General features: G+C 37.8%; 2 protein-coding genes across 5 annotated transcripts; one reads left to right on the plus strand and one right to left on the minus strand.

Annotated features, from left to right (window-relative positions):
- Nucleotides 1–2,517: 2,517 nt before the first annotated feature.
- LOC104216374 (putative pentatricopeptide repeat-containing protein At1g77010, mitochondrial) lies at nucleotides 2,518–6,595 on the plus strand. 4 transcript variants are annotated; one of them, XM_009766397.2, is made up of 4 exons: nucleotides 2,518–5,042; nucleotides 5,378–5,474; nucleotides 5,823–6,104; nucleotides 6,269–6,595. In XM_009766397.2, the coding sequence occupies exon 1, from the start codon at nucleotides 2,926–2,928 to the stop codon at nucleotides 4,981–4,983; it is 2,058 nt and encodes a 685-aa protein (XP_009764699.1). In that variant the 5' UTR covers nucleotides 2,518–2,925; the 3' UTR covers nucleotides 4,984–5,042; nucleotides 5,378–5,474; nucleotides 5,823–6,104; nucleotides 6,269–6,595. The 4 variants fall into 4 exon arrangements, with proteins under 4 accessions (XP_009764699.1, XP_070028332.1, XP_009764695.1 ...); XM_070172231.1 differs by having other exon boundaries at nucleotides 2,519–5,042; nucleotides 5,352–5,737; XM_009766393.2 differs by having other exon boundaries at nucleotides 2,519–5,042; nucleotides 5,352–5,474.
- Nucleotides 6,596–6,649: 54 nt separating this feature from the next.
- LOC104216373 (signal peptidase complex-like protein DTM1) lies at nucleotides 6,650–8,349 on the minus strand. The gene is made up of 2 exons (XM_009766391.2): nucleotides 7,761–8,349; nucleotides 6,650–6,929 (listed from the first exon to the last, which is right to left on the minus strand). Exons 1-2 carry the CDS (start codon nucleotides 8,003–8,005, stop codon nucleotides 6,821–6,823), a joined length of 354 nt encoding a protein of 117 aa, XP_009764693.1. The 5' UTR covers nucleotides 8,006–8,349; the 3' UTR covers nucleotides 6,650–6,820.
- Nucleotides 8,350–10,815: the final 2,466 nt, after the last annotated feature.

A 10,815-nucleotide genomic window follows, 5' to 3' on the forward strand; every position in this document is an offset into this window, starting at 1 on the left:
GAAAAGAAAAAAGACAATCTTGGAAGACTTCTACAATAGCAAGACCCAGAAAAACCCACAAGTTCAAACAAAATAATCTGACAGTATACAAAAGAGGGAGGGGGGGGGGGGACCAGTCGAAGATAATGCAAAGCACAGAAGTTGAAGAACTAGTCCATCGCTGGTAGAGAGACGAATCCTCGAAAATGATACGCAACGTCTTGCCATGATTTTTGCTTGGCTACTGTACAGGATGCGTGGGAACAGTGAGATTCAGGGTTTTTGCTCGACGGCGGATTCTTCAGAAATTAGGGTTAACAAAGACGATAGAGTTTGGGGCTGAGCAACTTGAATTTCTGTTAATATATTTTAATGTTTTCAATGTATCACGCCGTATTTTCATGTATTTCATTGTATTCATTGTCTTTTTTTTCATTGTAATTCAATGTATCTCGCTATATTCTATGTATTTCATTGGATTCACTGTCTTTTTTTTAATTGTATTTCAATGTATCCCGCTGCATTCTATATATTTCATTGTATTCACTGTCTCACTATATGCCATGAATGTATTCATATGTTTTTTTTAATTAATATAATTTATGTATTCATATGTATTATATAATTTCTCTGAAGATTGCTATATTTTTGGGGTATTTTTCGGTTGAGAATTTTTTTTTATAACTGGAAATACAAATTTTGTGTGTTATAATTGAGTTTGTTGAGTTATATTAGGAGTCTATTATGTTAATTGATTCACTTTCCATTTAAAAATAGTGTAATCCCCTGTTTCACGCCGTGAATACAGTCGAATACAATAATCTGTCCAGCTGTAATCCCATGTTTCACGCCATGAATACAGTCGAATACACTCGAGTACAACAACTGATTAGCTGGACTTCCCTGATTCACGCCTATTTTTGCTACTGTATTCATGAATACAGTAGCTTAAATATATCTAATACATCTTATAACAACAGAAAATGTATCTACAATCCGTAATATAGCAAATGGTATCTATAGATAGCTAATTACAACTAAAAGAAGATAGTGCTTTATGAAAATTTCTAAAAAAAAAAATGACTACTTACTTCACTTATTTTCTAGAGTTAGATTATTCATGGGAATATCTTTTTAAAAGAATAAAGAATTACTAATAGTATCACTTAAGTTGAAGTTGTTTAATGAAATCCTTTAGCATTAAAAATTGATGAAATGTCTTAAGATTAATCTAAACAAGTTATATGGACTAAGAGTTCAAATTTTGTCCATTCGGAGACATCCAATAATAAAAAAAAGCTATAGAGGAAGCGATTATGAGTGAGGAGTCTTTTGTCCTTCTAATTTTCCAGTAATCGAGAGTGATTTTTACGTAAAAAACGGTTTGTCAAAATTAAGACGAACCACATTGCCACCTTGGAAGTTTTTATTTGTAACAGTCCTTGTGCCCCAGCGTTTCCTTTTTACGCAAACTCTAATTTCAACTTTGGTATAACAAAATTCCTTCAAATCTCTACAAAATTGTTGAAGTGACCAATTAGCTCATAGCATAGTGTGACTGTGACCAACTGCCTTTCCTCTCACATGTTCAAGCTGCCGAAATAGTAATTTGCATAAGTGCAAGCTAATTGGTTTCATTATGTTCTAGTCTTTCTTCAAATCCTGTGCATACAGAAGCTTAGCGCACCAGTTTTTCCTTTTATGTTTCTCTAATTGAATTTATAATCTAATTGTCCTTTTATGTTTCTCAAATTATTTCAGTTGATTTATTATTCAATTGAAAGAGAATCTATATTTATAAATCTCATCTGTCACATGAATAAATAATTCATTTTCTAGAATGAGAGTGATATGCCCAAAGAATGAAATATTATCAATATCTTACCAGAGTTTGAAGTTGGGATTTGGAAATAGAAAATAAATTTGAAAATTATTTTATTATTTTAACTTCAACTTGAAATATTTATAAAACAATATTTATTATTTGATATGTTGTTTTAAGTTAGTTTGACATAGAAAATTTTGGAGTTGAGAAACTGATTTGAAGAGTAGTTTAAATGAACAATGATATAATTAAAAAACATTCTTTTAATAAAAATAATGTTCAAAAGCCATTGAACTTTGAAGTATTTTTTCGTTGAACTATTGTCCTTGTCTATTAGGACTACTGTAGCTAGCTTATGTATTTTTTTTTTTAATTTTTAAAACAGCTTTGTATTTGTTACTTAACTGCTTACGGGATATTTATGATTTTTTTTTAATAAATATCAAAATATGTACGTTTGAGTTTCGACCAAACTCAAGTACACAAATAGATTGAACTGCCCGCTAGCCTAGCTAGCTAACGTTTTTCATTTCTCTTTTATGAATAGTTGGTTGTGTTGGATGATTGATAGGTAATTTAAAGGACGAATGCTGGAAGCAGCTTTTTAGAGCGGGCGCTCTGTGCCGTATTTTTTTTATATTTATGTCTGTATTTGTTTGGATCAGCCGTTTTCTTTAATATGTCGAGGGGATTAATGAATGACTGCTTTACTTCTATCGATACAGGTCCTGCCTAAAGTTCTGACTCTTGCTTCAAGCTCTACTCTAGGAGAATGGCCCACACGATGTGATCGACGTTGCATCTCAACCTGGTCGCTTTATTGAATGTACCCGGCATACTTTTTGATGCGATGTATAGTTAACTGGCCCTTAACGCCCGTCAGCTCGTTCCGTTAACTCTCAACCCGTGTTGCTAACCGTCAGTTACCCCAGTTTGTTTTGCACATTTCTGGAATTTCCATAAAAACTACACACACCTGGAATTGTTTAAGCAAAAAGTAAACATTTTCGTAAAAAAATTCGGATGTTTATATGACATCTTTGAGAGGATTAGTATTTGGGATGAAAATTTTGATGCACCTCCAAAGGAAGAAAGAATGATAAAGAATCTCATGTCCATAGATGGAGCTAGACTTGCAATCCTGCGCTCGACTGCTCAATACATTCAACACCCGCCAATCTCTTCCAAAGGGGAAGCAACTCCATCTTGTTTTCCTCAAAAGAGGCATCCTCAACTCTGCTCTCACAATAGCCAATCGCCTTCTGCAGATGTACGCTAAGTGTGGACAAATAAGCGATGCAAAATTACTGTTCGACGAAATGTCTCAGAGAAATTGCTTCACTTGGAATACCATGATTGAAGGGTACATGAAATGGGGAAATACAAACAATTCTCTGTACTTGTTTCGTTCGATGCCTTCCAAGAATGAATTTTCTTGGAATGTAGTCATTCTTGGCCTTGTCAAAGCTGAGGAGTTGGGTGTTGCTAGAAGACTTTTGCATGAAATGCCACGTAAGAACGAAATAGTTTGGAATTCACTTATTCATGGGTATGCTAAAACGGGCTTCCCAGGAGTGGCTTTATGCTTATTTAAGGAGTTTATAGACTGGGATTTTCTTGAAATGCGTGGTGCATCACGTATAGATTCGTTTGTTTTGGCAACTGCATTAGGGGCTTGTGCTGACACGAGAGCTGTCGATTTAGGGAAGCAAATTCATGCTCGTACTATAGTCGATGAAGTTGAAGTTGATTCTGTGCTGGCAAGTTCTTTAGTTAATATGTATGGAAAGGGTGGTGATTTGGATAGCGCGAGTTACATTTTGAACAGAAAGCAGAACCCTGATAACTTTTCCTTGTCAGCATTGATATCAGCATATTCAAACTGTGGTAGAATGGATGATGCTAGAAAGATCTTCAATCTTGTAACTGATCCTTGTATTGTATTATGGAATTCCATGATAGCAGGGTATGTGGCAAGCGATAAAGTGTCAGAGGCATTATTGCTTTTTGAGGAGATGCACAGAGAGGGAGTTATAGCGGATTCCTCTACATTAGCTAGTGTATTGAATGCATGTGCTAGTGCACATTCCCTTAAAAATTGTTTGCAAATGCATGCTTATGGTTGTAAGCTTGGACTGCTAGATGACCTTATCGTTGCTAGTGCTCTAGTTGACACATATGCTAAATGTGGACGTCCTCACGAAGCTGCCAATGTTTTTAATGAACTCAAAATACATGACACAGTCTTGCTAAATTCTATGATTACCATTTATTTTAGTTGCAACAGAATTGAATACGCGAGACAATTATTTGAGTCAATGCCCTATAAGAGCTTAATATCTTGGAATTCCATGTTAATTGGTCTTAGTCAAAATGGTTGTCCAGTTGAAGCACTGGATCTTTTCTGCAGGATGAATAGGTTGGATTTTAGGATGGACAAATTTAGTTTTTCAAGTGTGATCAGTGCCTGTGCAAGCATTGCATCAGTTGAACTTGGTGAACAGATTTTTGCAAGAGCTGTTATGATCGGTATTGATTGTGATCAAATAATTTCTACCTCCTTAATTGATCTTTACTGCAAGTGTGGTTTTGTTACTGATGCCAGGAAGCTCTTTAAACAAATGATGAAATCCGACGAGGTTTCTTGGAATTCTATGTTGATGGGTTATGCTACAAATGGTTATGGAAATGAAGCATTAAATCTATTCCGCGAAATGAGAAGTGCGGGTGTTTTGCCAACAAATATCACATTTATTGGAGTCTTGTCTGCCTGTGATCATTGTGGTCTACTGGAAGAGGGAAAAAGGTGGTTTTATTCAATGATTTATGATTACCACATTGATCCAGGGATTGAACATTACTCCTGTATGGTAGATCTTTATGCACGAGCAGGATGTCCTGAAGAAGCAGTAAAGCTAATTGAAAAGATGCCATTTGAGGCAGATTCAAGCATGTGGTTATCCATTCTGAGAGGATGTGTAGCTCATGGTAATAAGATACTAGGAGAGCTGGTGGCCAAACGCATTATAGAGCTTGATCCTGAGAATTCAGGTGCTTTCGTGCAATTATCAAACATATTTGCTTCATCTGAGGACTGGGAAAGATCTGCTTTTGTCCGGAGGCTGATGATAGAAAAGAAAATCTATAAGAGTTATGGTCGAAGTTGGAGTGATATATAAGAAGCGCATAGGTTCAGGGGTCTAGATAGTTATTATAGCAGTTGGAGAACTGCTGTGAGGTTAGTTTTTTATTTTTTAGCCACCCACTTTAATATCAGTTAAAACTATTTATTGGCTTCTTTCTGGCTTGTGCATCTTCTTGTAGCAATGTTTTTCTTCTACTCTTATTGCATTATTTTCTAAGCACATCCCATTAGAACTTAGAAGGGCTTTTCCGAGATTTTGCTGTTTGAATCTGAGATGCCTTGATTTAGCCCAGAAAAGACTTGCAGCTGTCAGCTTCCAGCTTTTTCGTTCAAGCTCGTAGAATATATTTGCTCATATGAATTAATATCTTTCTATAAGAATTGATCATATTACTATTTTAGGTTCTTGAAATCTTGGAATTGTCTAGATGCATAGATGAGGAGTTCTTAGCTGTTCCCATCACCAAGGGAGATAAACATGAGTTTCAGAAATTTGCTGGGGGACTCAATACGACTACAGTTGAGGTATCCTAGACTGTTTCAGTCATACACGTGGTTTGGCAGTTCTTAACGGTGTTTTCTCTGAACATTCTTGGTGTTTCTATCTGTCGTTCATTATTGGCTTTCTTCGCCTCGCTTTTATTCCTGATACTGCCCGTGGCATCCAAGGTGCTCCTTCACATTTTTTAGGCCAGAAATTTGCAAAAAGTTTAAAAAAATAAAATGAGAAGGGAGAGAAGTCTATGGTCTCGCAGAACTCATGGGCCTATACGACCAGAACGTTAGGAGTACGGAGCTATTTATAGACTGTCTTTATAGTTTTCAACTTTGGTGTTCAAGCTAATTTTCGCTTCTTTTCTGGTGTGATCACAGATTGGCATAGTGATCATGGGGATGATAAAAGCATGGTCTTACCTCGTATAGTAGCAGCAACTCAAGTAATTGTTGCTCCTATTCCCTTCAAAGGATGCTGATACTAAAGGGATCTTTGATGCTTGTGTTGCCATGGTTAAAAACTTGAATGTATCAGGTATTCATGCTGACGCAGATTTAAGAGACAACTCTTAAACTGGATGGAAATATTCACTGGTAGAATGATGGGGGATTCCTCTTAAGATGATTGAACTTGGACAAAACGGCCTTGCAAACTACCAGGTAGGAGTTGTAGTTTCTGCCCTTTCTTTCTACTTGCCAGTTGTTTAAGAAAGTCAAATAAGACAGGAGATCAGAAATAATTCGTTTTTTGTTGTTAGATTGTTATTTTTGGATACCGAACTTGATGCTATATATTTACTTATGGTTTGTAATAACTTTCACAGGTAAGAGCTGTTCGACACTACAATGCAGCCAAAACAGATATTTGTGTGGCTAATCTAGTCGAATAAAATCTATTTGATGTTGGAAAACAAAAGCAAGATTCTTGTCTTCAGGTTGTAAGAACCTGGGATGAATTTGTGGAAGCACTGAACCAAAAGATATTGGTCTTGGCTCGTTGGTGGTTATGAGGTGTATTGGCTTGGATTATGTGATTCTAAGGAACCCAAATAATGTAATCCTGACTGAATCGTTAGAGTTAGTAATCTAGAGTGCCGAATCAAATCTGGATTTTCCTTGAGATTCATGGTCCCTGTTCAAACTTCAAAAGATACTACTAGTTTCCTAGCACTTTCATAATGTTGCATACAGAATAAATTGAAAAATACGAGTGCAAATATCACGTCTTTTTATTTGGATGAAATGCAAATATTATGAACATACAATTTTTGTATGGCGAAGATGCGCACGCACACACACACAATACAGTAAGACGGACATAGACGATTTCTGAGTTAATATGTGATGCAGTATGCCACAGCTGCTACAATGACAATTCATTGCTGCTTGCTTTCATTATAGCTTGATATATAAATCCACCACCTGTAAAGACCGAATCCATAAACTATTGCGTAAACCACCGATCTGACTGGGTAGAATTTAAACCTGCAGATAGTCAAGATTCAGCAGTTAAGAAAATGTGTTACAGCGAATGAATTTCGATCGAATTGCAAAAAAGTGTGATATCATAACTTAGAGGTCATGCAGCAGGGTAACTTGTATTTCTATTTACTCTTTTTCAGGGTGGACAGTTCTGTAGTTGTCATATAACGGAATTTGGACCTAATGCAACCCTCTGAGCTAGCATATAAGGTAAAGATTGTCCGAGCATATATAAGGAGATAACCCATTCTCTAACCCAAAGTTATTTAACACCTCCCTCGCGCACAAGGCTTGAGTAAACCAAGAATATGATTAGGTTTGGCTATTATATCATGTCAAGAAGATAAAAATGGGTCTAAGGGGGATACTCTAAACCTCCTCCCCATCATGTTTGGGGCTCGATATTAGATATAAACCAAAAATATCATGATAAGAAACGGATATCGGAGTTTAACTTAATCCCAAGAACTAAACTTTTAGGGTTAATTTAGGCCAATATTTTTTTTAATCGTATTTAATCAACAACACGTGTTATTACGCAACAGAGAATAATATTAAGGAAAACACTATCAGACCACACCCATACTTCACTTCCAAGGACCTATCTCAGATGCATGGGCCTCAAATTTTTCCCCAGATTTGGTCCATGGTAAAGTGATTGATCTTTTATTAATTAACTCATAATCTCTTACTTAACAGATCAAATTTGAGCATGCCCTCAAATTATAACTCCAATAAGTTTAAAATTTTTATACTTTCATAAGTACCTCTAGAGGGCAAAAATAATACTTATCTTTTACAGAGAATACATAACAGAAAGGGAGAATGTATCACCTAGTAGAAGTGAAGGGTCCGGGAGATTTGTTGGTGAAGTCATTCACAGTGACAGGGGTGCACCAATGTGAGACACTACGATCGAAGAATTCCCAATCAGGTAAAATAACAGCACATATAGCCAGCATTCCAAACAAGTAAGTCGCCACCATTTTGTCGAAAGACCGAGTGTAGAGACCAATCAACACTATAATTGCTGCCAAGCAGCTTACCGGTGCCCGAAAAATGGTCTCGTTGTTCGTCATGCTAAATACTTCAAGCTCCGCCCCTTCTTTCACAAAACAACGGTAACGAGCTAGAAAACAGTTGCGCTAAGGCGTGTCGGCTTTTCTTGCAATTGCTATGCTCTTGCTTCTTGCCTTATCTTACTTAGTAAAGCAACCTTTGGCACTACACCATCACCTTTTAGTGCTTGCTTAACCGAACAGGCAGAATTGCGACATGTGTTTCTACTAAGTACTACTTTTAGCTCTGTCTTGAGTATTTCTCACTGCAGTTATTGCGTAAGGCAAAGAATAAGAGGAGGAAGAAGAAGATGATTTTTTACAGAGGAGATAAGATATTGCTGTGGAACATACCGGCTGATAAAAGGGTGTTTATTGCTGGATATAGCTAAACGAGGGAGTTGGTTGAGACTGCATTTAAAGCATATTTCGACTGCATTTCTGAGTTGCTACATTTGTACACTTCTTATCCTGCCAAATAAACTGGCAATTAATCTGAATTCTATAAAAACAATTTGATCCTATTTTAGACAATTTCCCCAATACTTTCGATTTACATGGTATAGTTTGCAAGTTAAATACACTAAATATATATATTCTTTCAGCTATTATTTTGAGTGCGGCTATACAATGTTATTTTCCCGAATTTAAATCACTTTGACAGATCTTCTTTTGTCACGGATGTCACACCTCTTTTTTCCGCGCCCGGGGGGCGCAGGGGGAGTTTTTTCCAATTAAAGGACAATCGAAACGGGATTTATTTATTTATTTCAGAGTCGCCACTTAGGAGATTTAGGGTGTCCCAAGTCACCAATTTTAATCCCGAATCGAGGAAAATAATGACTCTATATTACAGTCTGCGTACCAGAAATCCGGATAAGGAATTCTGTTAACCCGGGAGAAGGTGTTAGGCATTCCCGAGTTCCGTGGTTCTAGCACGGTCGCTCAACTGTTATATTTGGCTTATTTATCTGATTTTTAATACAATATGAACTTATGTGCAAATTTTAACTTTTAACCGCTTTATTATTATTGTTTTTACAAGAATGTGAACATCGCTTAAAACACGTCTTTGGACTGCGTCACATGAAATGCACCCACAATCCGGAACGCCTTTTATTTGATGTTTTGAGATTTGGATTTGGGTCGCATGAAATGCGCACCCGAGTTTAAGAAAGTAAATTATTAAACGCGCGCCTAAAGAGACTATCGCGTTATTATTTTGCGGAGGCCGTGAAATTCGCTAAACGACCCTCCCGAATTCTAAGTAATTTTAAACAAGTATTTACTGAGGGCCCCGCAATTTGTATTTTTATTCGGCGAGGCTCATCTCATTCTTATTATTTATTATTACTATTATATTTATTTATTAATATTTTTTTTTTTTTTTTTTTTTAAGGATGCCATTTTATGTCTTTAACAATACTAAACTTACGACCTCTTTACAATTAAATTCCCATGATTTGTTATAAGTTTAATAAGAGGAGTTTAGTGAATGAGTGTTTCGATAGTAGTAACAGCATGCACTAATACTATTTTTTTCGAATGAACTAACCGAAGGAAAGGACGAACAGATTAATGTCAAACTTGTGTCATAGTACGACTAGTCCAACTTAATTAAACGACATCAAATAAACAAGAATAACATAACATGAAAATGAACAAAAATGCAGACAGTGAAACATAGGCAGAAAATTTCCATACCAATTTTTATATTGCATCTCAAACATTCAACATAAAGTTTATTTATCTAATACATCGAGGTTTACTAACCTTTGCACCTCGACAAACTCAGAACGACAAACACGATTCCGACGGAACTCAAGCCGGACCTCTCTGAACGAAGAACAACGACGGAACCTCGGACAGCACCTCGACGTACCGGACCTCGACGAACCAAAGACGACCTCGATGGAAAGCTTGGACCCCACAACTGTCGACGCCCCAAGATTGTTAGTGGCTGCTGTATCTCCTACGCAGCAACGACCGCCTCCCTGACGACGAAGCAGCAGTAGGGGGCGACGGGCTGAATGACGGAGAAGATGGTGACGATGGTCGCCGGAGTTTGCTGGTTCGGCAGGTGGTCGTGGGGGTGACGGGGAGGGGTGGTGCCTGGGTGGTTTTTCTGCTGGTTTTCGTGAGGACGGTGGAAAGGCGATGAGGAGTTGGGCTGCGGCGATGGGTTGTCGCTGTGGGTCGCGGTGCTGGGTTTGGACACGGGGAGGTTGACGATGGTTTAACGTCGGAAAGGCGACGGGATGGGGGTGGTGCCTGGGTGGTTTTTCTGCTGGTTTTCGTGAGGACGGTGGTTATGGGGTCGTTTGGGCAGCTGGGAGGTTGGCGGGACTGGGGTTGCGACGGGGTGGGTTGTTGACGATGGGTGGTTGCGATAGTAATGGTCGAGGGCTATGGAGGTCGTTGGTTATGGAGGTCGTTAGTTATGGTGACGGAGGGGACGTCCGGGAGTGAGTTTTTTAGTAGGGTTTTTCTCTTTATTCGTTTGAAGAAGAAAGAGGAACAGTAGCTTCCAAAACCAAATTTTCAAAGTCCGTTTTTTCAATTCCAAAAAAATCCTCCCCCTTTCATGTTTTGTCCGTGTATTTGTAATGTCTTTGCCCAGAAAAATGAGCCCCACGCGTGGTGGGGTTCAAGGAATATGTCCCCCACGCGTGGTGGGGTTCCCCACGTGTCCTGGACACGGTTTATTATGGGCTAGGTCCGAAAATTAGGCCTAAAACCGGGTAGTTTAAACCCGAATATTATTCTTTTGCCCGGACCCGAGAAATAGGAACACGTTGCTTAACTAGTCCTATGTAAGCAAAATAACTACC

This window comes from Nicotiana sylvestris, chromosome 4 (assembly GCF_000393655.2).
Source record: "Nicotiana sylvestris chromosome 4, ASM39365v2, whole genome shotgun sequence".
NCBI lineage: Eukaryota > Viridiplantae > Streptophyta > Magnoliopsida > Solanales > Solanaceae > Nicotiana > Nicotiana sylvestris.

Excerpts from the sequence above, each read along its gene's own strand:
- LOC104216374 (XM_009766397.2), top strand. The coding sequence starts at position 2,926 with ATGGAGCTAGACTTGCAATCCTGCGCTCGACTGCTCAATACATTCAAC.
- LOC104216373 (XM_009766391.2), bottom strand. The coding sequence starts at position 8,005 with ATGACGAACAACGAGACCATTTTTCGGGCACCGGTAAGCTGCTTGGCA. Across the intron at positions 6,930-7,760 it reads GGACCCTTCACTTCTACTAG|GTTTAAATTCTACCCAGTCA; the intron begins GTGATACATTCT and ends GACTATCTGCAG.